Below are 23941 nucleotides of genomic sequence, written 5' to 3' on the forward strand. Positions count from 1 at the left end.
CTCTTTTGTGTTAAAAAAAAAAAAAAAGGAAGAGGATATTAAGAACAAATTTCCGTATTTGCTTATATGGTTGTAGAGGCAAATGAGAGGTTCCTTAGGAAACTGGTCACAGTAGACACAGAAGAATCATAGAGTGAGTAGAGGGAAAACAGGAATTAGAGGAAAATTTTTCACTATATACATTATATAAGTCTCTGAATCGTGTGAAATAAGAAAAAAAATCAAGAAATGACATTTTCTGCTCCAAGAAAATGTTAAATAGGCATCTCCCTCTTGCCGGATGCCTGGGTGGGGTGGGCATGCTCAGTCAATGCCTTAGTCAGCGCCTCATCTCCTCCAGGACTCAGTGTAATTAAGGGCTTGGAGATCTTCTGACCTATTGATCTTGGACCAGAAAACATCAGATGAATTCCCAGGAGCCTCGAGCTTTCCAAAGCCATTTCCCTGAACTCCACATCTCTCTCTCTCTTCCGTAGACTGCGGTCTCTGTGTGCTCCCACATGGCTGAGGGGCAGGGCTGGTGGTGGCTTCTGGGGATAGAGACATCAGGAAAGACCTCTGGGAGGGTCAGAGGCCATCCTGGGGAGGAAGAAGAAGAGGAGAAACTCCAAGGCCTGGATCAAGGGGCCAAGGAGAAAAAGAAGAATGAAACTTTGTCCCTGCCTCCCTGCACTCCTCCTTGACCCCGAGAAGCACTGGGATAGCCCTCACCTGGTAGAGGGGCCCTGCAGCCATCGGGATGACATTTGTGCTAGCAGGTGCGGCGGTGGCACAGATGCTTTCCAGGAGCCTTGAGCACTGAGGACTCCAGGAGCTAAATCCCCTCACCACAAACTTGGGGAGAGGACCCAAGGCACGCTCTGATTGGCCCAACTGTGAGGGGTGTGGGTGCTGCCAGGGGCAAGGAGCTCTCCCTGTCTGTGGGATCATGATCTCAGAAACTCTGAGGATTGTGGTGAGCACATTCTCTGGACTTTTACACCTTAGCATGGAAGAGGCCTCCTTTGTTGACCTTCATGCTGATGGGCAAGGCAGCCCAGGCTGCATGTCCCTGAGAAGAAAAATCCAACTTTGGTCTGCAGCTGCAAGGATCAAGGGCACAGGGAGGACCCCAACAGGCTGTACTAAGCACCGTCCTGTGAGCACCTTTTGAGCCTGGGTATCTTCCCGGCTGAGGGGAGGCTGGGCACAGTCTTCTGTGTGAGTAGATGCCCTTTCTGTAACAGGGTTTGCTCATTCTTGGAATAGACTTATCTTTGGCCTCTTTCCTGGGCTCCTGTGTGAAGCTCCCAGCTTCCCCAGGATCCCTGTCTTTGGCTTTGAGGTCTCAGAATCATCTCTGAGAAGCCCCTCTGTCTCTGGTGGCAGATCTGGATCTGAACTCTTGTCTCTTGAGGCTGAGTATCTCGGGCCAGGTGCCCATGCTGTCTATTCCTTGGTCTCCAAGCATGTGGTATGTGGTAGACACCTGGGACCCTGACTGCTCAGCACCTCTTTTCTCCGTGAGAACTGTCTTCCCCAACACCAACTTCACAGGGCCACAGTTGAATTAGCCATAGGCTCACGCATCATCATATGACAGTGACTTTCTGACTACAGTTGATTTAGTCGGGGGAGGAGGCTGGACTCAAGCTGACCAAAGTCCTTAAGTCGCCTAGCCAGTCCCACTCCATCTGGAAGATCAGTTAGTGGGGGCCCAGTCCATCAATGACATTTACGAGACTGAAGACTTGAGAGCTGTGTCATGTCTAAAGGTGATGTGTGGAGAGGAGAGGAAGTGAGAAACAGAGAGAGCCCCGGGTTCTAGCTCTCCTGAGGCCACGTTGCCCTCAGCCTTCCCCATGATCGCCTCGGACCGCAGCATCCTCCCAGCTCTGCCCCTTTGGACCTAAGTGGCTGAAGCTGAGGATCAGACGAGACAACACATGAGGGGCACTTAGCATACTAGATGGAAAGCAAGTCCTTGATGAGTGGTAGCTATGATTACTATCATGGAGAGCCCAGGCTCGGCTCAAACACAGGCCCTTCTAGGCTGTATACGGCAGAAGAGAACATGGAATTCTGTTCTTCTATACACCATTGTGAACTGGGGTGGTCCACGGAGGCTCCTTGGGCAAGACAGGCTTGAGAGGCCTGGAGATAGGCGGGAGACACCCCAGCAGGGGCTGGAATGAAGAGCAGATCTTGCCCCAGGGTACAGCTGGGTGGCTTGGGGACTCAGTTCCACCTCCCCTGATTCAGCCTCCTCATAGCAGGCTCCTTGCTGAGCACCAGGATACAAGGCCACCCATGCACGAAGCACAGAGGATGGTACGAGTACTTAGGGGACCTACCAAAGGTGAGAATCAAGAGGGATTCCCAAGGAAGTGACCTCTAAGCAGTGACCTAAGGATGTTAATAGCCGTAGCAAATAGCCACGAAGGACGTACTACATGTTCTAGGTGCTTTACTTCCTCGACTCCTCTCAGCCCGATTAAGAGGATGTCTTGTTACACCCCTTGATTGCATGAGGAGAATGCGGCTCTCTGGGTAGAAGGAGCCTTCTGGCTACACAGCTCCAAAATGGTGGAGATTGGATTTGGTCTTAGTCCTGCCTGACACGTGAGGGCGTCTTCTGAACCACAGAAATGAGAGTAAATGGGAGCTGCGGTGGGAGCAAGTGACTTGCTGTAGCCAGAACTAAGAGGTCCAGTTGAACTGCTGGACAGGAAGTCGCTCAGGCCCGCTGGGGTCAGGCTGTGGGGCGAGGGGCGAGTTTACACTTCAGGTGAGGGCGGCTGGAGGATGGAAAAGACCAGACCTGACTGTGGAATTCCGCCCGGTGAGCATCATGCCCACAGAGGCAGCCTGCAGTGGCTGGGGACACCAGCCCAGACCTGGAGGGCCACAGCCGCCCTGGGTGACAGGCCGACCTCCTGAACCACCTGCTTGGCTCCGATCTCCTTTGGGAGCCCAGGGTCTCAGACCCACTTAATCTGGTGCAGGGAACATGCTGGGGACTCCTAGCCAATCACCAAGCCACCCTTGAATTACCCTAATGACTCTTGATTGCTCCTTTGTTGCCGGGCTGCTCTCAGAACCACTTCCCTGGGAGGCAGTAGGGAGGGGGCTGTGGGGATCATGCAGACCCCTGGGCACCACTTGTTTCCTATTTTAGGATGAACACGTGGTGGGGAGCTGAGTGCTTCCTGAGTTCTCAGGCATAGATGAATGTGGAGGGGAGACAGAGTCAGTTCCCACAGGGGCAGGACTTTCTAGTAGTAGGATCCAATCTCCATTTGACTAATGGACAACTGAGGCTCAGAGATCACAGATAGTAGACAATGGGAAGAGTGAGTCCCATTCATTCATTCATTCAACAAACATAGGCTAAGCACCTACTCTGTGGTAGTCACTGTGCCAGTTGTTAAGTATAAACCCAGAAGCAGTAACTGGCATTCCTTGTGCATTTCCACACGCCAGGTGATCACTACCTGCTTTCCAGGTGAAGACTCACTGATCCTCCCACCAGCACAGTGGGATCTGGAGCAGAGGGCTTCCGCAGCCATTCCAGTGGGACAGGAAGCGTTTCTCTCTGTCCCCATCTGAAGCTGCTCTATGCCAAAGGTGATCTACAAATAGCGGCATGTGGAGGAAACAGGGTCTGAGGAGATGAGAGAGAAGGTCCAAACAAGAAAGGTGGCCTCAAGATGGATGACCCATGGTGACCGCAGGAGATCTAATCTGAGAGCTCACCTTCCGCAGAGGGTGAGACACCTGGTGAACAGATTAGACGGGAACACACCACTCAGCCGTGGATCGCACGATGTTGAAAGATCTCACTCGAACGCAAAGAAGTCTCCACCCTGTCTTCCTCTGGGTTCTCTCTGCAACTCTGCTCTGATCCGTTGCACCGTGAGTGCCCCGCTCCTTCCTCCCGCTGCAAGGACAGGGTTCCAGGATGCTCCTTCTCTCCCCATTTAACAGATGAGTAAACTGAACTGAGAGACTGTGAGTCACCTGCTCAGGGTCACTCCACCAGCAGTGACAGCAGGACTGAGCTCTGAACCCACGTGCCCCTCAGGCTGCCCCTGGACCCAGCGGTCACGAGGCCAGCCTGGGTACCTTTTGCTACCAACAGGCAGTACAACCTCAGCCCCTCATTGTACAACAGCAAGCCCCTCCCCCTCCCCCTCCCCCTCCCCCTCCCCCTCCCCCTCCTCCTCCCCCTCCCCCTCCCCCTCATCCTCCCCTCGGCCCAGCTCTGCTCAGAGCTATTAACCAGGTCATGCTGGCTTGTCCCAGTCCAATAGTTCCCTTAATTGCCTTTTTATAGCACGACGTACAACTGTTCATTACGCTGTCATATTTCCCCTCCAAGGCAACAGTGGGGGAGCCGAATGGAGGATGGGGACCCATCCAGGTGGCAGTGGCTGTGTGTGGGGCACCAATGTGTGAAGCTTATTTTCTCCTTGGTCAGAATGAATTAAATGCATGCTTCTCACACTTGAGTAACACAGGAACCACTTCTCAGGGGGAAAACATCACAGCCCCCTACCAACAATGGACAAGTTATCTTTATTGCAATTTAACTGAAATATGCACCAACATAATGTCAGGTGTAAACTCCTTATCCTTTTAGCAATTTTGCCATTGGAAAAACAAAGACAACGTACAACTCAAAAATCAGAAATTTCAAAATAACTCAATTAATTTAATGTGATGGATGGTGTGTTTCTGAAATTAAAATCACACTTACTGGGTGAATATGGCTTTGTTTGCTTCAGCTTTTAGCCCCTGCCCCAACCCTGTTGTTTTTCACGACAATTAAAGCAGAATCTGGTCATCTGGGAGACCTAGAATCTGCTGGTAGATTTTTTTTTAAGATATAAAACAATACAATATAGAATTTAACCATTTTTGATAACAAGCTAATACACACCGAATTAGGAAATAATCAATGTCCCAGGAGATTTTATCAGGTTTAAGTTATCCTGTAGGAAAGAGCCATGTATTTTCAGGGCTAGAAAGCCCAGGACATGTACCCAGACTATTGAGGCCAGACCTCACCCAGAGTTCAGGGTAATCTACAAGCTTCTCTGAGCACCTGCTGTGTAGTTGGTCCTTGCCTCGCTTCTCCCTATCCCAGGAGTTTTCTATACCGCCAGGAAGGAGACAGAGGTGGCCCAGAGTGGACATAGCTGACATCCTGGCCACAGGGAGCTGGATGCAGATTGTAGTCCCTTCCTGGAACTCACAGACCCCAGCCCTTCCCAGCAGACTCACCTGGAGTCCTGAGGTTATAAGGACAGCTCTGATTTTAGATTTGAATCTTGGGTCTACTATTACCTAGCTGCAAGACCTATAACCACTTTGCCTCCCAGTGTGTCCATCTGTAAAATGGGCATGAAACCGAATCACGTTCAAGCAGATGCTGTGAGGCTTGGACATAAGCTGTCACCCAGGTCAAGCAGTAAGTCTAGAACCTGGCAGAGAATAAGGGTTTCTTAAATGTTAATGTCAATAACTCACCTGACTCCAGATCTCAAAAGAACAGAAAGAGAAAGAAGCTTCAAGACTGGGTCCTTAGGCTGGAAGCCATCGATCATCAGGAATGGGCTTTAGGGGATTTGAAACGTTGTCCAGCATTTGTGTCTGTTTCTGGAGAGGAGATGTATAGTCTCATTAGATGTTCACAGGGGCTGTGACCTAGAAAATTCTTGGGTCCCTGAGCTAGTGCTGGTCAGGGGCTGGCAGAAGTTGTTATAATAAATGACAACACAAAATGCTCTGGACAGGAGCCTTGTGCAACCAACATTTTTTTTTTTTTGCAGTTTTGGGGGCTGGGGGTCCCAGATCAAGATTTAGCAGAACAAATATCCAGTAAGGGCCCTCTTCCCGGCCTGCAGACAGCTGCCTCCCCCTGGTGTTCTCACATCATGGTGGGAAGGGAGAGAGGTCTCTGTGTCTCTTCTTCTAAGGATGATAATATTATCAGATCTGGACCTTACCCGTTTGGCCTCACTGAACCTTAACTATTTTTTTAGGGGCTCTATCTCCAAATACAGTCACACCGGGGGTTAGGAGTTCAACATATGAATTTGGGGGACACAATTTTGAACCCACAGTGAGATGGGTTATTCTTGATCTGGATGAGGATAGGCTGAGCCTGACACTTCTAACTGAAGTATAAGGATCAGCTCTGCTGGCTCCAACCTTCCCCTTTCCCCGGGTGTCATCCAAGCATCCAAGACCATTTACCCAGGTCTAGTCCTGCAGGTCTGGTCTGAAGCCTCTTGTGATGATAATGGACTAACCTGAGGATTGTGAGAAAGGGGATGAGCTCCAGAGAGTGCTTTCAACCATGTCAGGGCACACCAAGGACAACAGAGGTGCTCTGTACCACCAGGCTGGAGGGTCAGATCTGGAGTCCCTTTGTATTCCTGGAGTTCAGGGTTCCTTATCACAGGGCTCCCTGGATCCCACCTCTGCCATGGCCGTCTCCCCCAGCTGGTGGCCCACAGGTGCCTAAGGGGTGCTGCAAGTTCTTTTCAGGAGTCCCTGAATCTGGGAGTGCAGCCCAGGTCTTCTCTGAACAAAACTTATAGCTCACATGTGCACGGATGGCTAGCTTTCAACTCCACAAGTATTAAAAAGCGCGTTCATGTAGAAGAGTTATAGAACTCAGAATTCAGGGCTGGACTTTGGCCGTTTATATATGTTTCCTCAACCAATCATGCTAAAAGTGCATGGGGGACAATGGCTTTGTGACATCAATTTAATCCAACCCCAGGGATGTTTATTGAATGTCTACTGTGTGCTGGAGACCCAGTGGGAAATAAGACCGACATGCTCCCTGCTCTGCAGCATAATAGGAGGCTGCATGCTCAGAAAAGAGCGAGACAGGTAGCCTTAACCCACCAATCAGGTCCAGGGCTCCTCCTTCAGTTCTGAGCAGTTTCTTGAGGCTTTAGAGGCTGCCAGGAGCAAGGCATAGGTCCATGTGTCCCTTGCTCCCTGGCCCCTTTCCTTCCATATAGAAAGTATCAACTAAAAAAAAATATTTTAAATAAAAAATAAGAAAGCATCAACCTAGAAGCCCAGTCTCCCTGGCCCTGAGGCAGGTCTCCTCTGGACATTGCCTCCGACAAGGCATCCAGCCTCTGCCTTACACCTCTGGAGAGGCTATGCTCACTACCTCAGCAAGGAAAACGGCTAATATATATTCAATCACTGCTGATGTATTTTGTTTATTTTATTTTCAGTATTAGGAACTGAACTCAGGAGTGTTCTACCACTGAGATACATTTACAGCCCTATTTATTTAGTTAGTTTTGAGACAGGGTCTCACTAACTTGCTGAGGCTGGCCTTGGACTTGTGATCCTCCTGCCTCAGCCTCCCCAGTGGCTGGTATTATGGATGTGTACTGCTATGTCTAATGTATCTTAATATGTCTTACCCTGAGCTACCTACACCCTCCCTGGTTACACCTGCTGTGTCCAGTTGAAGGCAGAAGAATCAGGGTCTCTGTTCTATGCAAGAGATGTTGACTTGAAGCCTTCAGCCCTGCTGCCCCTCTCTTCCCTCGTACTCAGGGACACAGCATCAAGAAATTGGTTTGGGACAAGCAAGTGTGGCCGTCTCCAGTTGTAGGGGAACGTTACCAATGCCCCAGCTGCAGGATGCCTGGGGGGTAGGGGTGATTTATGGAGCCAGCGCCTGTCCCCTCAGCAGGAAAAAGCTCACAGACAGACCTTGCCCTGATAATGGAGGGCTCTGAGCCACAGTCTGGGGAGGGGGAAGGGGTCTGCCTGTGATCATTCAGCCTCAAAATGATGTTCGTGATGTTGGCTTTCCAGGCCATTAATTCAAGGGCTCCATGCCCCTCCTTCCCCCCATGTTGCTGCCTGCTCTGGGAGATAAGCCCAGTTCTATTTAGTTCTATTTATTCCCCCAAAGTGGCCTCCATATCTATTAGCCAAGCGTTTAACCCCCTGGGTACCAAAGGCATCAAAAAAACTGAGGATTAAGGCTCATGTATCAGGAGAAGGTTAGGCGTTTCACCTGGACCCTGGCTCCAGAGGACTGTTCAGAGCCTTCCTTTTCCAGAATCCTGACCCAGAAGTCCCTGCTTCATGGGGCTAGACAGGAATCCTGGGAGCCCCTTACCTCCACCCTCTCAGTAAGTCCCAGTCTCCCCAAGATAATGGGACCCTGTATGGCCTGGGGAGGAGACACCCCACCCCACGCTGGCAGAGATGGCTTCTGTTCTTTCCCCGTACACTCTCGCCTCCCTGGATTCTTTGTCACAGGATCTGGGGCTTGACACCAGCAAAGAGGAAGGCTGTGGCACCTTTGCCTCTTTTGTCCCCGCTGGCTGGTGGCTCTGCCTGGCATGGTTTGGCCTCTCACTTGTTCCTTTCTCCCTGCCTCTTTCCCCCTTTGTTCTCTCCTCTTTTCCCCTTCAGCAATCACATGGGGCTCTTCCCGACCATTGGCCTCAGCGTGAGTCCCTGCGTGCCTGCCTGCGCGCCTGCATGTTTTCTTGTGACTGGGAGCCAGTCAGCGTGTGATTCTCCATCTGTGTATTTGTCCTTGTGTATCTAAGTCTGTGATCTGGGTGACTCTGTCCATACAAACGGATCCGCTGGTGACTGTCCTGGTTTCTTTGAGTGGTGAGCAGTCTTGGTACAAACCTTGCATGTGGTCTATGGTCCAGCCTGTCCTTGTCCTGTGTGTGTCCCTCGGTCAATCTATGTAAGACTACCAATATGTCAGAATCTGTATGCTGGTGTTCAAGTCTTTGTGCATCTGTCACTCGGCTTGTCATTCTCTCTCTCTCTCTGAGTGTGTGTGTGTGCTGTTTCAATCAGAGGACCAGACTGTGTAGATTCTTCTTGTGGGGACAGGTGCCCCGAGAGAAGCTATAGAGGATAATTTGGAGGCCGGTGACTTCTCTAGGGCACAGTCCAGCTCACTACCAGCTAGGTAAGTCATCCTGTTCCTTTCCTGAACCACCTGCCCTCTGCCCTACCCAAGACCTCCATTCCCTTCTCTCCAGGTCAACTCAGGACTGGAAAGGGCAGGGACAGAGACAGCCAGGGCAAAAGTGAGGAGCATCACATTTCAACTCACTCAGATTCTCAGACCCTATCACAGGCTTTTCCTTATACACTCACCCCCCCCCATGAGAAATGGCAATTGGATAAAGTAGCAACAATAATGAAAGAAGTAATTGCTACCATGTATTGGGCATTTAGCACATGCTAAACACTTTATATACAAGATCTCATTGAATTCTCTCAGTAATTCTGAGGCTGATATTATTATTTTCACACTTTTGGGATGAGAAAATGAGGATGAGAGAAGTTAAGTAGTCAATGTCACAGAACCAGTATGTGATAGAACAGAAATTTCCCATAAGGGAGGGGGCTACTTGGGAGCTTGCCATGGGCACCTTCAGCCTGGGAAAAGGCACTTATTGCAAACAGCAGGAAAATAGTGAAGTTCCTTCCCCAGCTGATGACAGCTAATTGCAGCCAGAGGAACCGAAATTTGATTTTGAATTTCATTTCTTTGGACAGAGAGGTAGCCAAGTACCACACAATCAGGAAGAGAGGGTGGAAAGACGAGATGAGGTTGTGGAGGGGAAGACCCACTGGGGGGGAATGCCAAGATTCCTGAGTTCTCACCAGGCTTTAACCTGAATTCTCTGTGACCTTGAGGAGGACACTTCATGGTGTGGATGTAGATTTTCTTATCTGTAAAATTAGGATGAAATGGAGTCTCTGTTGGGATGTTTTAAGCCTGGAAGAAAAGATAATTGATCTGAGTGCTCTCTGAGCTTCCTCCCAGCTCAAGAACTGGGTAGGCAGAACTGAGTGTAGGCAGAAGAGAGTCACATGCACAGTGAGGGTGTGAAAAAGTGCACTGGGTGGATAAATAAAGGATCTCACTTCTCACCTTTGGCCCTACAGCAATGACCATTGTAAGGGGAAAGGAGAGAGAGAGGGTGAGCACTTTGGAGGCCCTTGTCAAAGAAAGCATCAGGGGCTGAATTTATGGCTCAGTGGTACAGCACCTGCCTAGCACATGTGAGGCCCTGGGTTCCACCCTCAGCACCACATAAAAAATAAAATAAAATAAAAATAAACAAATGAAATCAAGGTATATAAAAAAAGAAAGCATCAATGACCATTTTAAGTTCTGGGTCTGTACAGGGTGGGGAGAAGTAGTAGAAAATATTATGAAGGAATCTCAGCCCAGATCATGTCATGTAGATTAAAAGAATTCCACCAGGAATTGGGGCAGGGGTGGAGGGTGATAGGAGATAGAGATCTTTGGCTACAGGAACCTGAAGGACAAAGGCTCTCCTGCATCCAGGGGTCGGGGGTAGAGGTAGGTAGGGTCTCTATAGAGGGAAAATCTCTGGGCTGGAGGATCTGTTCTATTTCAAAGCCTCATAGGAGGAGGGGATCTCTGTGTTTCAGTAGGAAGACTCTCTGTCTGGTCTTTGCTTTGAGTCCTATCATAAGTAGGAGGGTCTGGTCAACTTGGAGAGGTTGCCTGATCAGAGTGGTTGGAGGTGGGGGAAAAAATCTTCAGTCTAGGGGCAGGGTTTCTGTCAAGCAGGAGGTGAGAGTTGCAGAGCTCCTGGAATATTTTAAGGGAGTTCTGAGGGGCATCTCTACCAAGTGTGATAGAGGTTCCCTAGCAGGAGAGGAGAATTGGAGACTGTGAGGCCCTTGGGATAAGGGTGGGCTGGAAAGCCTCTCTTGTCCTGACAGCTCCAACTCACTGGTCAAAGCCCTCAGGCCGCCCTACTTGTGCGCTGAGGTGAATTAATTCAGAAATACTGCAGGGGAAGGGACTGGAGTTCCCAGGGAGAAAGGGCCTCTGGAGAGGGGAGACTGGGGGCCCCTTCCTTTTTCTTTTCCTCAAACTTCTCCCTTTACCGGCCCAGTCATTTCTCCTCCATCTAGGCTGGGATTACCAGGTGGATCCCTGTGGTTTACGGTTTAGGAGGAGTCTGAAGCCCAGCCTGGACATACCAGGAGTGAACCCACCCCCACACACAGACAAAGCAGCCGACCCCCACTACCAAGGGACTCACATACACAAACACCAGCAATCCCATTCGGGAACGCCTATACCCAAATAATTTAGCACACAAGCTCCTCACGCATACAGACTCCAATGCGCACGAAAACGCACACACGGAATACACACGGTTTCGGAATCTCACCGAAGAGTTCACACAGATCCAGTCCACTGCAATATCTGATAGAGTATGTGTCTTTGTCTCTGGGTCTTTCTCGTACAAACACGCACCCCACTCAACTGAAGCGGCCCACGCTCTGACAGCCCGGGTGGCTGTGGTCTGAGCAGATGCGGAGCGCACTTCGTGCCTCTGAGCGCAGGGCCCGCAGTGCTGTGAGCCCTTTCCTCTGCGCCAGACACCCACTGCGCCGCTCTCAGCAGGGGCATTCGAAGACCCTCATAGTTACTGAGAGCTGTCCTCTGAATCCTGCCTTCTTCCAGGTCCCCTAAACGAGAGGAGGGGAAAAAGCGAACCTTTCGCCTCCATCCTGCACACACTTGGAGAGTGATTAGTAGCGAATAATCTGCCGAATGGCTTCCATCGCGGAGTCCCTGGACAGGAACAAACAATTCAGGTGACCCAACCCAGGCTGAGCATCCTTGAGAGCAAGCGATCCGTGCCCATCACTTCTGTCTCGAAAAGGCATTAGTGGCCAGGTTTAAGTGCGACTGTTGTGTGCCAGGGATACACACCGATGCCCGGACGGTCCGCTCAGCCAGAGACCAGTAACTGTCCTGCTGGTGTTCTGGGTGCCCAGATCAGTTCTAAGCGAGGATCTGAGGCCGCCCAGCTCCTGTACTCAAGACGGTTGGTCCGGGGGCGGAGGGACCGGGAGAATCTGTCCACCCTGAACCCCTCCCTCCCTGCGGCGGTTGGGTGGGAAGGGCCAGGATCCGAGCTTAGCACCTCCTCCAGAAATGCAGCACTTCGGCCCCCACCCTTCCTTCCATGCTCCCTTTCGCTGGCTCCCTCCCGCGCCTTCCCAAGGGCGCCCTTCTGCCCCCGACTCACTACTAAATCCCTTCGTGCCCCCAGTCCCTTCTCTTTGACCCTCTCCTCACGCCCCCTACCTCGGGGTGTTTCCCCTTGCCAACCTCCACCCCCGCACCGCCTGACTCCAAGGGGCGGGAGCGCATTGGGCTGCGCACGGGTGGGGGCGCCGCGCCAGCCTCGCGTAGCTGCTCTGACGCCGCTGCCGCCGCCGCCGCCGCCTCCCTCCGCAGCCCAGCCTGCGCCCGGCAGCAGCTCCGCAGTGCACTAGCCGCCGTCGCCGCCGCTCGGCCAGTTCTGCTGCTAGCCTGCAGGGTCTGGCCCCGAGAGAGCCTCAAACGGCAGCTGAGAGGGTCATGAGCCAGAGCGCCCCGGGGCGCAGTGGGGAGAGCAAGAACAGATAGCGGCCTCGCGCCCCCTGGCCCTCGCGGTCTTGACGCGCGCCCACCGCGTTCCCGTCCCTTCTATCTTTTCCTCCGGGCCCGGCCGCCGCCATGGCCACTCTGCTCCGCAGCAAGCTGTCCAATGTGGCCACAACCGTGTCCAACAAGTCCCAGGCCAAGGTGAGTGGCATGTTTGCCAGGATGGGTTTTCAGGCGGCCACGGACGAGGAGGCCGTGGGCTTCGCGCACTGCGACGACCTAGACTTTGAGCACCGTCAAGGCCTGCAGATGGACATCCTGAAAACCGAAGGCGAGCCCTGTGGGGACGAGGGCGCCGAACCGCCCGTCGAGGGAGACATCCATTACCAACGCGGCGGCGGCGCTCCGCTGCCGCCCTCAGGCTCTAAGGACCAGGCAGTAGGGGCCGGTGGAGAGTTCGGGGGTCATGACAAGCCCAAGATCACGGCGTGGGAAGCGGGCTGGAACGTGACCAACGCCATTCAGGTGAGCGCGGGATTCCCATCTGCGCCTGCCCGCATCCCACCCCCCACCCACCTCTGAGTATCAGGCTCTGCTGCCACACAAATCCTGCGGTGATCTAGCTTGCGATACCTTCTCCAGTGCCCGAGAATCTATCTCCCTTTCCCCTAGACCTCCTAGCCTTGCGCAGAGATCTACGCCCTTAGATGATGTCTCCCACCCTGATTCGCACCACTTCCCACCGCTTCAGCTGCAGGACAGCTTTGGCTGATGTGGGAGACACATCGAGAGACCAAAGGAAACAGGGGTGGGGGTGGGGGTGGGGGTGGGGTCGGGGAGGGATGAGGTAGAAAGAAAATCAGGATTGGAGGGAAGAGTATTATTGCTTTGGACTCCGGAATGGATTCACAGCTTCATTTTCGGGATGAAAAGAGAGGGGGAAATAGCTGAGCTGGGAGTCTCCTTTTCTGACACACGCAGTAAGATTGCACACGTACATAGTCCCCCTCCCCACGAACAAAAGCGACACGCATCTATTTATAGATCACAGGGCTATCCCAAATAGACCTGCGTACATCTCTACACCCTCCCACACACGGAAGCACATACCTTTACATACAAGCGTACACACACATAACACGTGCACACGCCAGCACACGTTCATGCAGACAGGACCCAGTCTGCTCCCTCCGTGACAGCCCTATTGGAGACATTAAAGGCAAACACCTAGGAACGCACACAAGTATGCCCACAAGCATATATGGCCCGCATCACTCCACGCTGCCGGGCTGCACATTCACTAGCCCCTCTCGGCCGAAATCCCGGCTGCACCGTAAAAGAAGTGGTCAGCCCCTTCGGACGACCCTAGTGAAGCCTCCTCCAGAGCTTTAGAACAGGCCGTGTCACTAGGCTGCCTACCTGGTCCTCCTACTCTAACCCCTCATCCCCATTCCCCACCAGGCGGCGCTAGTCTCCCTTGAGAGGTTAGGAGTCCTCACAACGACCCCGGGAACTGGCAGGGGCTGGCAGGTCCCTACTTCAGGGACTGAGGAGGCCTCAGTTCCAAGAGCATCTGTGCTCTGTGGCTTGGCCCCGTGGCGTCCCCGGAACGAACCTTCGTTGAATTGCAGAACATAGGTTTCCCAGGGGCGAAAGTCCTCGGCGAGGTTGCTCCCTGTCACAGGCTCAGCGGGACTTCTGGGTGGCCCGAACTGAAGCCGGTGGACACAGCTTTGACAGAATAGGGACAGGCTGGGGGGCGGCGCCCGCATTGGTGGTCGCCGGGCGCCGGTGCCTTCCTCCGGAGCGTCTTTCAAGGGCCTGTTAGAGAGGCCTGGAGAGAGGCCAGGATTGTAGGCTGGAGGTGCGCAGGCCTCCGGGACCCCAGATTTCGTTAGCTTTTCTTCTCCAGGTGGATTCTAAACTGCTTCCTCAGCCTGGCTCGCCCCACCTCATGGATTCTGGTTCTAGACCTCCAGATTGATTTGGCTTTCCCATTGCGCCCAAGCTTTTAGGGCAGCCAGACTCCCTGCCCTGCTCTACTACTTCCATTTAGTTCCCCGGCCCCAACCGGCTGCGCTTTGTCCTAAGGCTCCCTATTTCCAATCCCACCTCCTTTCTCCCCCAAACACGGACACCCTCTATTTTTGCTTCCCTGTGGCTTCGCCTCACTTCCAGTCCCTCTTCGTCTGTGCCCCCTATCCTTTCCCACTGCTGCTTTGTTCCTTCTCTGGTTTGGTCTTCCGTAGACATCCCGCTTCCCTGTTAGCCTGCACCCCACTCCAGCCCCACCTTAAATCCTGTGCTCAGGCCCAGCTTTCTACCTTTTTAATCTCCTTTTCTCTGACTATGCTCTTTCCAGATTCTCAACTCCTCTTGGCTCTGACCGGTCCCCTGTTTCTATCCCCAAGAACTACTACCCAGTATCTCTACATTCCTCTTAGCCATTAATCCATCTTTTCTTCTCGGTTCCATCCTTAAACACCTCCCTGTCCATCTTGGATTCAACACCCAGGCTCACCATTAGGCCCCCTTACACCCCCGTGCTGCTCTACCCTCAGTCTCTCAGCAGTTTAGGCATAATTTTCATTCTCCTTAGCGCCCCCCTGCGACAGCTTTAAGCCACACCCCCCCCCCCAGGGCCCTTCTTCCGAGGCTGACTGTGAGCACCGGGGTCTGGTTGCCTCTCCATTCCACAGGGCATGTTCGTGCTGGGCCTACCCTACGCTATCCTACACGGCGGTTACCTGGGGTTGTTCCTCATCATCTTCGCCGCGGTGGTGTGCTGTTACACCGGCAAGATCCTCATCGCGTGCCTGTATGAGGAAAACGAGGACGGCGAGGTTGTGCGAGTGCGGGACTCCTACGTGGCCATAGCCAACGCATGCTGCGCGCCGCGCTTCCCCACACTCGGCGGCCGCGTGGTCAACGTGGCGCAGATCATTGAGCTGGTGATGACTTGCATCCTTTATGTGGTGGTGAGCGGCAACCTCATGTACAACAGCTTCCCGGGGCTGCCCGTGTCGCAGAAGTCCTGGTCTATCATTGCCACAGCCGTGCTGCTGCCCTGCGCTTTCCTGAAGAACCTCAAGGCTGTGTCCAAATTCAGTCTTCTGTGCACTCTGGCCCACTTCGTCATCAATATCCTGGTCATAGCTTATTGCCTATCGCGAGCGCGTGACTGGGCCTGGGAGAAGGTCAAGTTCTATATTGATGTCAAGAAGTTTCCCATCTCCATTGGCATCATCGTGTTCAGCTACACGTCGCAGATTTTCCTGCCTTCGCTCGAGGGCAACATGCAGCAGCCCAGCGAGTTTCACTGCATGATGAACTGGACGCACATCGCCGCCTGCGTGCTCAAGGGCCTCTTCGCGCTGGTCGCCTACCTCACCTGGGCCGACGAGACCAAGGAGGTCATTACGGATAACCTGCCCGGCTCCATCCGCGCTGTGGTCAACATCTTTCTGGTGGCCAAGGCGCTCTTGTCCTACCCGCTGCCCTTCTTCGCTGCTGTCGAGGTGCTGGAGAAGTCGCTCTTCCAAGAAGGCAGCCGTGCCTTCTTCCCCGCCTGCTACGGAGGCGACGGGCGCCTCAAGTCTTGGGGGCTGACGCTGCGCTGCGCGCTTGTCGTCTTCACTCTGCTCATGGCCATCTATGTGCCACACTTCGCTCTGCTCATGGGCCTCACCGGTAGCCTCACGGGCGCCGGCCTCTGCTTCCTGCTGCCCAGCCTCTTCCACCTGCGCCTGCTCTGGCGCAAGCTGCTGTGGCACCAAGTCTTCTTCGACGTCGCCATCTTCGTCATCGGTGGCATCTGCAGTGTGTCTGGCTTCGTGCATTCCCTCGAGGGCCTCATCGAGGCCTACCGAACCAACGCGGAGGACTAGGGCGCGAGAGGGATCCCGGCGCTCCCGCCCCGCCCCCAACCTACACCCACCAGCCCCGTGCGCCGTGCCGCCGCGCTTGGGAAGCCAAGCTTTAAACATCTCTGGTTCCTAGTTTCTGATTATTCGGGGATGGGGGGTGGGAGGGGATAGGGATCCACGATCCATCGCGTCTGCGTTTCTGTTGTCCTTTCTTTTCCACAACACCCTGGATTGGGGGAAGACGGGGCGCATTCGTGGGCAGGTTTTCTGTTTCAGCGGAGGGGCCCCGACACTTTAGTTCCTATTACTGAGGGGGGTGGGAAGGGAGGAAGAAGGGGTGCAGCTCGCAGGCGCAGAAACTTGACCTTGGGGGGACATTTCATAGCCATCCAGTGCTCGGAATCTACAGCGTCCAGCCATTTCCAGCAAGAGCGCTTCCCATTCCCGAGACATTTCAACATTGCAGCCAGAAAGGCTGGACCGGGAAATTCATTTCGGGTGGGCGATTTCCTTCGGCGCAGCCGGGAGAAGCCGCGGCGGGGCTGGTTTGCCTCCGGTTTTCAGGAATCCAAACCCATCTTGTGCAATTTATCAGGTCGTGGAACTGTTCTACTGTGCGTGTGGTGTGCTCGTGGTGAAAAAGATGAAATGTATATCAGAAAAAAAAATCTATCTCTAATTTAGAGTGCGGTGCATAATTATATCCGCAAATAAAGAAGAAACAAAGGCCCGTGCGGCCGCGTGTTAGTTCAGCTCGTTCTCATCAGCCGGGATCCCGCGCAGTGGGTAGCGGAGTAACCTGCTCCGAGAGTGGGGAAGCAGCTCTGGTTCAAAAGCCTCGGGTTCAGGGAGCTCTGAGGTTGGTTCACGCTTAAAGGAAATTCTCTAGGTGTCGCGCCGGGACGGGAGGGCGGGGAGTGGAGGTGGAGCGTGCTGTGGTGGCGCCCTCAGCCGTTTGTTCCCACAGGACAGATCCAACAGAGAATTCGATGGGCGCTCTCAACCTCTTATCTAAAGAGAGAGAGAGGAGAGAGAGAGAGAGAGAGAGAGAGAGAGAGAGAGAGAGAGAGAGAGAGAGAGAGAGAGAGAGAGAAAAGAGGTGATTGGTGTGTGTCTGTGCCCCCGTGCGTGCTTGTATGGACAAAATACCCACAAATTTATTCAAAATGTATAGACAGCCCACTAGGGCTGGGCTATGCTGGCTGCCCTAGGAATCCAGAAATTCACAACTAGGTTGCAGACCATGTAGAGAGCTATAAAGGAGTAGGTTGTGTATTTCCCCAGACCCTCAGAGCCAAGCATCAAATTGGCCTTGCAGGCATCTCTTACCCAGAAGCACCTTGCCCCAAGTCCAAGATCCAATCATTTAGAATCAACAGTCTTAGTCAGTTTTTCCTTATCTTGTGCAGCCTGAGAATGGGTTTGTCTGAATTACTCAAAGGATCCAATGCTTTTTAGCCTGTGGATCCTACTCCAGGAACAGCACCTGCATTGCCTTTAGGAGCCCTTGGTGGGGGACTATTGGGAAGGATTCAAGATCAGACCTTCCTGATGGGAGCTGGGAGTGCAGGATCCATGGAATGTACCAGGGTCCTTTCCATGAGAGAAGTCACTTCAGAGGCTGGGTTGGGGGCAGTTTTTCCAGATGCAATCTGTACATGGAAAAGAACCCAGAGAATACATGAATGCCTGAATAGGATGTTTGTTTTTACCTATAACAGGAGAGGGGAGAGGATTGAATGCATATGAAGAGAGAGGCTGTACCTTTGTCTTATAAGAGCAACAATGTGTGTGTGTGTGTGTGTGTGTGTCTGTGTGTATGCAGAGCATTAAGAGTGGGAGTGCTCTGTGATGCACCTGAGACAGAGGTGACCTTACACCGCCCTGATTCTGTAGCCACAGAACCAGAGTGGGAGGGCTAGGGGGTAGGACCCAATGCCTTCAGCAGGGGTGGTTCTGACTCTTTAGAACAGGTCATTGAGAGCTCCACTATCATCATTGCCTATACCCCATTGTCACTATTCTTGTGCATTCGGATTCCAGGACAACCCGTCCTTAGTTTTACATCCCCCACGACCACTTATGTCCCCAGAGCTGGGGAGGAGGTAACTCATTTCTTGTTCCCATGCTCGCTCTCTCTGCTTCTCAGCGAGTCTGCAGACATTTGATGCGCTCTGAGTCAGAGCTCAGCAGTCTGTAGCCTTCAGAAAAAGCCCGACATCTACAGCAGAAGGCAATGTATGAACATCACACTGCACCAGCTCTGTCCTTCCTGTCTTGAAAAGGACAAATGAGACACCAGGCAGGCTGGACAATGGCTGCCATATCTGGGACTCGACTTGATCCTCTCCACTGGGTCCTGGTGGCTCCTGTCTTTGTGCTCAGCTTGCAGGAGCCCAGGTCCCCATGGCAAATCACTGATGGCGGCAGGGGTGGGGAGAATCAGTTTCCCTGATGCCCCAAAGGGAACCTTGCACCCTGGTCTGTTGGACACCATCCCCAGACTCACAACTAGGATACTGGGAGAAATGGGGAGCAGGAGTAGATGAAAACTATCTCTGCACCCCTTGCTCCCTCCCAAAGTGCATGCATAGAAGGGCAAAAGAAGAAGTCCTAATTTACCCTCAGCCACAGAGAGTTCGCTGAAGGCATCTGAGTCACAGGGAGCAAATACGCTGACAAGGCTCATCCCTAGATTGAATTGAGAGGAGGAATTGGTATCAACCCCCCTCAAAGTACCCATCAATTCTTACAGTTCATGCTGCCTCTACTTGCTGCAGACCCTAATAGCTGTCCCTACCTGCTGTGAAGATGTGTTGGTGTACCTGCCTGGCCCAGAACCACCAAGACCCTTGTCCACAAGAAGAACCCTGAAGTCTCAGCCAGGCAATCCCCAGACCAAGACGTCCCTGCCTCGCCCCCCAGTGGTGAGAGTGAAAACTACAGACTCTCAAAGAGGGTTCTTTACAATTTGGCTAAATCAATCAGTCCTTCCTTCCTTCCTTTTTAATTTTTTTCCCTTCCTTTCTTCCTCCCTCCCTCCTTTCTTCCTTCCTTTTTACTTGGGATTGGACCGAGGGGCTCTTTACCTCTGAGCTACCCCCCCCACTATCCCCCCTCCCCGTTTTCAGAAAAGGAGCTCACTAAGTTGCTGAGGCTGGTCTTGAACTTGGGATCCTCCTGCCTCAGCCTCCCAAATCCCTGGGATTACAGGCATGTGTCACTGAGCCCAGGTGAGTAAACTCAAGTACACACCAGTGTCCCAAATGCTTCTTACCTCCTCCACTTTATTTCTAGTGCCTTATTTCAGCATATTTTAAAAGTGGGCATTTGGTCATTGTTTCCTCAAATATGGAAAGATGCTATATTATGGAACATGTTTTGTGATCTGACATGCCCTGTCCTTTGGAAAAAGGGAGGAAGGAGTCTTAGGGACCATTCAGAATGCAGAGAAGATTCAGTCCAGTCCTTGTTACTGGGGGGAAGACTTTGGGGGGGGGGCAGATACCTGGAGGACTCAGCTCTGTGAGTAGAGCGTAGGGGAAACACAAACCTGGACATGCAGGCCCCAGATGGAGCAAGTTTGACATCAGGGATCCAGTCTTGGGTGTCTTTTCCACTGCTCTTTTATTTTTTCCTTTTCAAATTACACAAAATTTCTAACATACAGAAATGGTGGAAGAGTTTTATACTGAACATAGATATGCCCACCACCTGGACTGAATGATTAACATTTTTACAACACAAAATCTATCCATTTATCTATCCAAAACCCTATCTTTTAAAAATGCTCTCCAGGGTTACAGACATCAATCTATCTCCCTCCCAATTTCTTAAGCATACAGAACCAGCAATAGTGACATTCTAAATAGCACAGGGTCAGTTGATTGCAGGACTAACTTGAACCTCACTGGACCCTGAGGAAAAAGGAAATTTCAGCAGTAACCAGATTGTCTTGATTTCAATTTTTGTTTTTTGTTCCTCATAGTATTTTGAACATTGTGGTTCATTTTTTAACTTACATTAAAATACTATTTATCTTGCTTACTGAATTTTTTTATATGCTCTTAAATTTTGCTCCTGAGGCAAATTCTTTATTTGGCCTCATGCTAGTCTTAGCCCTGGGTTGAAGCTGGACATGAAAGATGAGCTCTGTTCCATAGAATTTGGTTGGGTCTTTTAAAAAATCAGATATAAGTGATTCCATCGTGATGCTGTGGGCACCTCCTCTGCCAGCTGTGGGCTCCAGCAGGGGGCGTACAAGGGCAGAGGCTCAGGCCAAGGACGTGCAGAGGATGATTGGCCTTTCTGTGGGTATGCCCCCAAACGCATGGGGCAGAGGGAAGTTCTTGAAGGGGCTGCTGATTTCCCAGACCCTATGACCCATTTCACTCTCTGGGGCTTTTTCAGTTTACCTGGGATCTCAGCTGGAGCAAAGACCCTGGCCTGGGCTGCTGTGTAGCAACCTAGTGGTGTGACTTTTACAGGTGACTTGCACAAACAAGTGACAAGCCTCAAGCCTCAAGCCATTTCCTAAGAGAAAATGAGTCTAAGAGACAATAGAGAAGACAGGCTGGGAGTGGGACAATTCTAAAATCCATGTGGCACCTGACACTCATCTAGATATTTGCTCTAGAAAATGGAGTTATGGCTAGCCTTAGGAAGAGGGGTGCTCTGAGTCAAAACATAAATCTGCTCAGTAAAAATAATAATACCCTGGGTGCCAAGTCATCTTCTCTTCAAGTCAAACATGAAAGGGGAGAAAAGCTTCCTGTCCTTATCTACAAGGATATATGAGAAATTATGGGATCTTGAAGTGCTGGTACATTCATGGAAGGACTCAGTAAGAGAAGGTAGAGGAACCTCAGAAGTCAGGGAAAAGACTAGTCCTGAACACATCTGGGAGGTCTCCTGGGACCAGGAAAAACCAAAAGAGTTCTTAGCAGGAAAAGAAATGGCTGAAGGCCTGTGAGAGCTCCTAAGGAAGCAGGCAGAAACAAGAGTCAGGGAAATTTTTTTTTTCTTTAGAGAGAGAATTTTTATTTTATTTATTTATTTTTTCTTTTAGTTTTCGGCGGACATAACATCTTTGTTTGTATGTGGTGCTGAGGATGGAACCCAGGCCACACGCATGCCAGGCGAGCACGCTACATCTTGAGCCACATCCCCAGCCCCAGTCAGGGAAATTTGAATCAACCATCACATCATTCCACCTGCAGGCAAAAGTCCAAGTATAAAGACAATGTGAGCTTCTCATGGAAGGTGGTAGAAGTGAAAAATAACCAAGGTGTGGAATAAACTACTACTTGTGGTTTTAGTAATACCGTAGAATAGGTAACCTGGAAGGCACTTTGCTACTGGTATCTAAAAATGATGGAACAAATATGACATCTTTTTTTTTCTCTCTCTTGGTATCAGGGATTGAACCCAGGGGTGCTTAACCACTGAGCAACATTCTCAGCCCATTTTTATTTTGAGACAGAATCTCTCTAAATTGCTTAAGGCATCATCACTAAGTGGCTGAGGCTGGCCTTGAACTTGTGATCTTCCTGTCTCACCTCCTGAGCTGCTGGGATTACAAGTGTGTGCCACTGTGCCCAACCTAATATGAAATCCTTTAAAATGTAGGGCTAAGCTTTAAAAAGGGGGTGGGGGAGGGAGGAAATGCTTACATGAAAACAACCAAGAGAGAACTGAAAAACAGAGTGAAATTCACAGGAGCGCGTGCCTGGAGTGGCTGATTGTCATCAAGAACCCGGAAGTTTCACCTTAATATCTGTGGAAGACAGCGATTAATTTTGACCATGGTACATGAAGAGTCAGATCCATACGTCAAATAATCTAGCTAAGGCCTCCTAGGAACCATTTGCTTATGGAGAGAATGACTGAAAACAATCTCTCTAAGGCACAGGAAGATGGCTGGGATGTTTATTGTCTTTTGTGAAAAAGAACAGTTTCCAGGAGAACTAATAATCATGACCTTCTACCTAACGTTGACTTAGAATTCAAATTTAACTTTCTTCCTAGTTTACAAGTGCCAAGCCAGGGAATAATACAAGTTTCTGGCTGTCAATACTTCTAGGATATCTGAAAGAAGCATATATACTAATTCTTTGGTGTATAAAGGTATAAAGTGTCCTTACCCCAAATCACATGGGGTTCTGACAGAAAATATAAGAGGAATCTATCACCAAAAAGCGAGTTAGCAGACAAAAACAAACAAAAAAACACAATATTACCCTTCCAAACATTTCAGATAATAGAATACTTTGACTGAGACCATGAAAAATATCTTTTATTCAGACATAAAAATTGAAACAAGAAAAGATCAAGACTCACACACAAAACCCCAAGCAGATCTGAAAAACAGCTTCCATAATTAAAAATTTTAATAACCAAAATTTAAAAATCAATAAACAACACTGAAGAGAGGCATAATTAAAAGGTATACCTGAATAAATATCAGCATGTGTAGGGACATGTAACTCTACAGGAACTATGGAAAAGAGGTAAGAGAAATTCAAAATAGAGAAGGCATAACATATATCTAGTAGGAGTTCCAGAGAGAGAAAAAAAGGAAAGAGGAAAGATAAGACACAAACCATTGATCCGAAGGACATAACAAAATTGAAATCAGGATTAAAAGAGATAAAGATTGATATTCAGATACACTGTGGGTAAATTTCAATAAACCAAAAGATTTAAAGACAACCACTTAAAAAAAGAGAGAGAGAGAGGGAGAGAAAGGAAAAGAGCAAAGAAAAATAAGAAATTTAGAGAGTTGGGCATGGTGGTGCAAGCCTACAATCCCAGCGGCTCCCAAGGCTGGGCAGGAGGATGGAGAATTCAAAGCCAGCCTCAACAATGGCGAGGCACTAAGCACCTTAGTGAGACCCTGTCTCTAAATAAAATACAAAAAAAAAAGGACTGGGATGTGGCTCAGTGGTTGAGTGCCCCTGAGTTCAATCCCTGATACTAAAAAAAAAAAAAAAAAAAAAAAAAAAAAAAAAAAAAAGAGGTGCTAAGCAACTCAGTGAGGCCCTGACTCTAAATAAAATAGAAAAAAGGGATGGAGATGTGGCTTAGTGGCTGAGCACCCCTGGGTTCAATCCCTGGTACCACAAATAAAAAACAAGACTGAATAAAAAACAGAGATAGAATTATCAGGAATTGAAGGCATCTACATCACTTGACTTGCTGTATTAAGCAGGAACTACTGACTGCCTAGCATGATGGAAGAAAACAGATCCATTACATCATGAAATTTCAGGACCCTGGAAGCAAAGAGAACATCTAGTGGCTTCCAGAGAAAGAAAATGTTCACATAAAAGGTCAAAGGTCAATTTCACATTTCTCAGCAAAATTGAAAACTAAGGAAAAAATGGAAAGTGCTTTCAATTCTAAAGGAAAATGACTTCCAAACTAGAATTCAGCCATACCTTCAACATTATTATCACTGGGTTAGAAGACACTTAAAGACATTCAAGGTCTCAAAAAGTTATCCTTAATACCCTCCCTTATATTCATTCCATAGTCTATTGTATTTGCTACTTCAAAGCAAGAGAGTACACCAAGAAAAAAGCACACACTAGACAGGAGAGGGACCACAACACACAAGTAAAAGAAAATCCTGAGATGATGG

General features: G+C 50.4%; 1 protein-coding gene and 1 long non-coding RNA gene across 11 annotated transcripts in view; one reads left to right on the top strand and one right to left on the bottom strand.

Annotated features, from left to right (window-relative positions):
• Window positions 1–12820, bottom strand: part of LOC110598612 (uncharacterized) — a 67789-nt gene extending 54969 nt beyond the window's left edge. For 3 of the 10 annotated variants that reach the window (XR_013439688.1, XR_013439692.1, XR_013439691.1), the window contains exons 1-2: window positions 11226–12089; window positions 5512–5640 (exon numbers count right to left, since the gene is read on the bottom strand). This is a non-coding gene — a long non-coding RNA (uncharacterized LOC110598612). Of the gene's footprint in view, window positions 1–3312; window positions 3920–5511; window positions 5641–11225 lie in introns of those variants that run through there. The other 7 variants (XR_005730031.2, XR_002484479.3, XR_013439687.1 and 4 more) reach the window with 7 other exon arrangements.
• Slc32a1 (solute carrier family 32 member 1) lies at window positions 8550–17029 on the top strand. The gene is made up of 4 exons (XM_005329841.4): window positions 8550–8655; window positions 8854–8968; window positions 11522–12958; window positions 15133–17029. The coding sequence occupies exons 3-4, from the start codon at window positions 12566–12568 to the stop codon at window positions 16318–16320; spliced, it is 1581 nt and encodes a 526-aa protein (XP_005329898.1). The 5' UTR covers window positions 8550–8655; window positions 8854–8968; window positions 11522–12565; the 3' UTR covers window positions 16321–17029.
• The last annotated feature ends 6912 nt before the right edge of the window (window positions 17030–23941 follow it).

Source organism: Ictidomys tridecemlineatus, chromosome 5 (genome assembly GCF_052094955.1).
Source record: "Ictidomys tridecemlineatus isolate mIctTri1 chromosome 5, mIctTri1.hap1, whole genome shotgun sequence".
Lineage (NCBI taxonomy): Eukaryota > Metazoa > Chordata > Mammalia > Rodentia > Sciuridae > Ictidomys > Ictidomys tridecemlineatus.